A 6,069-nucleotide genomic window follows, 5' to 3' on the forward strand; every position below is an offset into this window, starting at 1 on the left:
GCTCCGCACTAGTCTGCCTAGTTTCTCTAGTGGCAGCACCGGCCCTGGCTGGCCATACACTATTAGAATTTCATCAAAGCATTCAACTAATTGCGTTCGAAAGCCCCTAAAATTTAATCCAGACTGGCTTCTTGAATGGAATCCCAGATGTATGAAACAAGTTTCTTTTGTGCCTAGCAAACGTGCATTACAATATGTACCATTATTTACCCAACAAAAATCACATTCACGGTTACAATTTTATCGTTCAGATAAAAAACCCACAAAAAAAATCATTCCTTTCATTTCAATTTTCAGAACATCGATCAGACCCCACTAATTCCTAGAGAATCAAATTAAAGTTCTGAAACAGGAATGACGTTCTACCAGCGTATGAGCTTTAGGCTCGTTCAGAGGGGCAATGCAAAGTACGGCAACCCAAGACACCAATCTGATTGGTTGCTATTTGTATTTTTGTATAAGCCTGTATGTTGTTCAGGACTCGATATAGCTGTGACCCCTCTTGAAGAGCCTCCAGCGAGTGCACTGTGACATCCTGAACACATCTGTTTTCTGGCTAAAACATTTAAACTTTCCCACAGGCAAAATAATTAACCCCTTTAAGGGGGGACGTCATGAATCACATTTCAAAGTGTTACGATCCCCCCCCCCCAGCCGAGAGTGATACATCACTTTAGTATTCCATGTCTTTCAAGGGATATGTGCATATTAACGGGGACAGGAGAAAAAAAAAGGTTACTCTGCTTTGAAGAACATGTTGGAGTGAACGTTACAGTAATTTGCATTTTCTTATAGCAACCATATCAGCATTGTTTTGGTGCAGTGGTTAGATTTGCCATCTTGCAGCACGAAGGTCCTTGGTGTAAGGACCATCTTAAAACTGAACTCCAGGCAAACAGCTAAATACATTTAGGGTGGCTGTTGTACCTACCGAATAATTTGTATTTCTATTCTTCCAGTCTTAAAGTGACACTAAACCCAGGACTGAAATCTTTAAAATGCATTCAAGTCCCTTAACTACATTTATGAACAAAAATGTATCTTATTTGTGTATCACTCGGCTGTAGATCCTCAAATCATCTCTGAATTGGTGCTGGCACTGTCCTTCCCTCTGGAGGGGGGCTACTTTTGTTCCCCATGGTCCCTGTGTGCATTGTAAAGTAGCCATTACTCCAAGCTCACTCCTGTGATGGACTACAATCTCATGTTTAGTTTACTAATTTGTATTGAAATTATAGTCCATCATGGGAGTGAGCTTGGAGCGGTGGCTCTGATGGAGTGGAGCCCAGAGCTTAGAGCCCGAAGTTTGGCTTTAACTTTATCTAAGTGGTGAACTACTTAATGCCCAAGTCTTACTTTTGTGGCACATTCCCTGTGACTATAACCCACTTCCCATCACAGCATGCTGGAAGGGTTGCAGAGACTGCTGGGGACGGTGAAATATATTTTGATGTCTATAAAGCAGAACCAGCACGACCCCTACCGTGATCTTCCTTCCAAGGTAAGACTCTGTAATCCGAAAATTGGTCTCTGTCGAATCCTGGCTCTTTACGGAGAGATGCGGTTGGGACTCATGAAGCTGCCCGCTACACATATCAAAGGTGATGGTGTCACCCCCTTCCTTGGCTACAAAGCCACAATTGCAGGACGCTGGGTGGTCAACACTCCCGCAGTCCCACTGCCGCACGTGCACTTCAAAGTCACGGGAGGTGCTCTTATACAGGATAAAGGTTCCGGATTTAAAGTTGTCATAATACCTGCAAAAGATTTTATTTAAGAAACATTTTTGGAGTTTTTTTCAAGAAAAATAAGATATATAATATATATAGATTGATAGAATTATATTTTATCACATAATAATAATAATAATAGCTCAACTGTTGGCGCTATTTAAATCCTGTGTAATAATAATAACACATTATATATGTACTGAATATATATGTTTTAGGAGCAACAACACTGGTGCAATAGTTTTAGTTCATCAAGATCGATGCTAAGAAGGTTCATAACAAAATGATAAACATCTGAATTCTAAAAGGTGATATATCACATTTAACCCCCCCCCCCCCCCTCTCTAGCTGATTTTAATGTGAGGTTATTCATTATCAAAGATCTCAACAAAGACCCAAAATAAGCCTTACTCAACCCTTTTACCCAGAGGAACCATTAATTGTTTCCCAGGTCTCAGGGAAACTTCTGTTAAAAATTATATTTACAGCTTTTGGTACATTAATGAGTTATAGATATAAAAATAATGAAAGTATAAATGATGCGGCATAGCTAGAGTATTTGACACCAGAAGTAGATCATTTTTAAGACTTTATGATAAAATAATTTACAGCAACAATCACAAAATAAAAAACATATATAAGAATAATAATATCCAAAAAATAAACACAGACAAGCTCCCTTATATTGGTGGTCAGTGGTGAAACGTCTCCTTATACTGGTATTCAGTGAAGAGATCACTTACATTAAAGTCACTGAGACGTTCCCCCTTATATGGGTAATGAGAGCACCATTTCATTGGAGGCTAGAGGGAAAAAGTCTTCATTACATTATGGTCAATGGGAAAAATGCACAACCACCCCCCCCCCCCCCCCCCCACAGTAGTAGTCAATAGGAAGAATGCTCCCTACATTGGTGGCCAGTGGGAAGAATGCCCCTTGCATTTGTGGCCAGTGGAAAGAATGCTACCCTTATAGACAGCTATAGATATAATTGATGTCATGCTACTGGTTCTGCAAAGTGAAAATAGCCCCCTAATTATGCAGACACATCAAATAAACTCAAGGGGCCCCTAGAAACCTCTGCAGTAACTCCGGTTAAAGAGTTAGGTTTCAGTTGGATTCTAACAGCTTAGAAACACCTGCTGCGTGTTTACATTCAATGGGTGCCAGGCTGCCAAGATTCTGTTATCATAGAAAAACACAACGCCTATTGTTGTGAAATGTGAAAATGTATTTCTCCACAATGCTTATAGATGCAGAGGTGAATAGGGGCCTGTTTTAAAGTGCTTGTTCAGAATATGTAAATAATTTAGTGTGCATGGACCGGGCACAGGTTCACTTTACTGTCCTGACCCCTAAACCTAAGCTTAAAGGGTCACCTCACCCAAAAGATAAACAATCTGAAACGTATTTCTGTCTCTTGGTGACTCTATTGGTGTGGTCCGTGCTGAGTTCCCGGGTCTGCACACCTGCTGTGCCCATTATGAGTGGCTACCACCATCCCTGTGCTCAGGGCCATCTTTAATACTGATTGGACCCTGGGCAAACATTTTCTTGGGCCCCCCACTCCTACCCATCCTGACCCCCTAATCAACGCGCCCCCCACAAAACACCCCCTACCTGCCTGCGCCATGCAATTTTGCCCATGCATATGCCTATACGACAGGGCCGGAGCAACACTATGCAATATCGATCGCACAGTAAACAGAAGAGTGGAGCGAGTGTATTTTTTGCGGGCTCAAAGGCAGGGCCGGTGCAAGGATTTTTGTGTACACAGGTGAAGGTGCATTTTTCAATCCCTCCAGGTCATAGCAGAGCACACACATCCACGCAGCACGGAGGGCATCCACCCAGCTCTTCTCTCTGCGTCACCCGCTCTGCTTTGCGATCATGCTGCGCTCTGCTGTCAGTGCTGAGATGCAGGGCCAGTGGTAGGTGTTTTGCAGCAGAGGACCTGCTCAAGGGGCAGCTGCTTTGGGCCCCACAACAATGACTGGGCCCTGGGCAGCTGCCCCATTTGCCCTGTGTTAAAGACGGCCCTGCCTGTGCTGAGTTCCCGGGTCTGCACACCTGCTGTGTCCATTATAAAGGGCTCCCACCATCCCTGCCCTGCGTTCCTTGGTCTGCACACCTGCTGTGCCCATTATGAGGGGTTCCCATCATATCTGTTTTATGTACTTTATATTATGAAGACTATAATAGGATACAACACACAAAGGTGGGTAACAGGTAGATCTCACTGTTGAGGTATCTATGAGATAGAAGAAGCCAAGAAATTACTCATTCTAGCGGGGTCCACCTACAACTAAAATAACAGTAAAATACATATAAAGTTACCCTACACATCTTAACCCAAATACCTCCTTTGCCTAAACCTAAAGCGCCAGAATTTAAATGATATAACAATGAAAATGTTTTTTTCTCTTGAGCATAATTAATGACCAATGAGTTGCAATGAGTCAATTTGAACCAAAAATGTTGCTCCAATTTCTGTGTGCATGATTACGCGTGTGTATGTAATTATGATTTTAAAACATATGAAGTTCTTTAAATATCTTCTGACCTGCCATCAAAGGTAATGATATGTGGATCGGTGAACGAGTAGCAGTTAGCCCCCGGAACGTCCTTCACTGTAATCTAAGCAAACATTTCATTACAATACATTGACACACATGACAGCATTGCAATATTATACTGATACAACACAGACATTCACATAGAACTAATATAATACTATCAGTACACATAAAACCCATTATAATTCTCAGTTGTAGCACCTGTATCACATCTGGTACGTAGCCGCTCCACAGGAAGTTGGCGCTGTCTATGGGATCTGCTGCAATACTTGTGACTTTGTTCCCATCCGCTGCAAAGTCTATGACCGCAGTGTAATAGAGGACAGCGTGACCGCACGTTCCGTTCTGGCAGGGCGATGGCAGGAGGTCCACTTTGCAGGAGGAAAGGGCCAGATCTGAGTCATGTTTTTCTTCAGCTGTTCAAAACAAAATCGAGTTTCCAAGATCATTACGGCTGCCTTGCCAAAATGAAAGTGGGTCATGGTCAGAAAATTTTCTCCAAGATAAACAAATATGAGGTCACTCTGGGAAATCCAAAATGTCATCCAACCCAGGTTCAGATGTTCTGCTAAATGTTTTATAAATCAATCTTAATATGTTTATACATTGTAACAGTATCATGAGTTTACTGTATCAGAAACAAGCAAAATATTTTTTCCCCATGCAAAGTGAACCTGTCAAGGACACTAATGTGTTCAGATACTTACCCAAATACTTACCGTTATTTTCTTTTCCAGGCTCCTCCTCATGCCAACCTGCTCTGGGTCAGCTCCACCCTCTTGACCCCCACTAGGACAACCTCAAACTAGACCATAAAAGAGAGCAATCTCCTCAACCCAGTGTTCTATCACAAGAACTTGCGATGGAAACATAGGGTGGGACTGCGTGGCTGACATAAGCAATATATATACAGTGTATTACATTATGACAACCCGCCTAATATTGAGTAGGTCTGCCTTTTACTGCCAAAACGGCCTTGATCCATCAAGGCATGGACTCCACTAGATCTCTAAAGGTATGCTGTGGTATCTGGCACCAAGCCATCAGTAGCAGATACTTTTAAGTAGGGATGCACCAATACTAGTATCGGTATCGGTGCCGATGCCAAGTATTTGGGCGAGTACTCGTACTCACCCAAATGCTCCCATACCTTTCCCGATACTGGAACTTACGGTCAGAGGGAGATTTCCTCTGACCGGCAGTTCCGCGAGGAAACATGGAGCCAGGAAGCTGGCTCCATGCTGTTTTGCTGGCTTGATGCCAATCAGTGTCGAGCCGGGCAAACAAATCTGATAATATGGCGACACGACCCCCACCCTGCAGACACCTCATTCCCCTCACATAGATCCTTAGCAGCATTCTTTAATGTACCAGTCCCTCGGCCAGCTGGGCAGACACCGCTCTCCGAGATCTGCCGTCTCCTGTGAGGCACAGCCAGCGCCGGCCTTAGGCCTTTAGGCGCCCTGTGCGAGAAAGCTTTACAGCGCCCCTCAGTGACCACACCCCTCAGTGGCCACACCCTTTAGTGACCACACCCCCAGTAACCACACCCATTTATTACCCATATTTTTGGTAAAATATAAAAAGCGGGGTCACGTCGGGTAAATAGACACCAAACATGTCATGCTTTAAAATTGCACGCACCCGCAAAATCGCAAAAAATTACCATGCCCAAAATTGACCATAGGTGACGCTTTAAAAGCTTTTACCGCTCATCAGTTTAGTGTTATCAGTGATTGATAGCCCTACAATTATTGCTCTCA

The 6,069-nt window shown here is 43.2% G+C and overlaps 1 protein-coding gene across 1 annotated transcript in view; it reads right to left on the reverse strand.

Annotated features, from left to right (window-relative positions):
* VWDE (von Willebrand factor D and EGF domains) overlaps nt 1–6,069 on the reverse strand; it is a 63,917-nt gene that overhangs the window by 39,303 nt on the left and 18,545 nt on the right. Inside the window, 3 exon segments of the mRNA XM_018571073.1 lie at nt 1,484–1,757; nt 4,294–4,367; nt 4,508–4,722. Coding sequence (XP_018426575.1) covers nt 1,484–1,757; nt 4,294–4,367; nt 4,508–4,722 — 563 coding nt within the window.

This window comes from Nanorana parkeri, unplaced genomic scaffold (genome assembly GCF_000935625.1).
Source record: "Nanorana parkeri isolate BGI_ZX_2015 unplaced genomic scaffold, ASM93562v1 scaffold1667, whole genome shotgun sequence".
NCBI classification, from domain to species: domain Eukaryota; kingdom Metazoa; phylum Chordata; class Amphibia; order Anura; family Dicroglossidae; genus Nanorana; species Nanorana parkeri.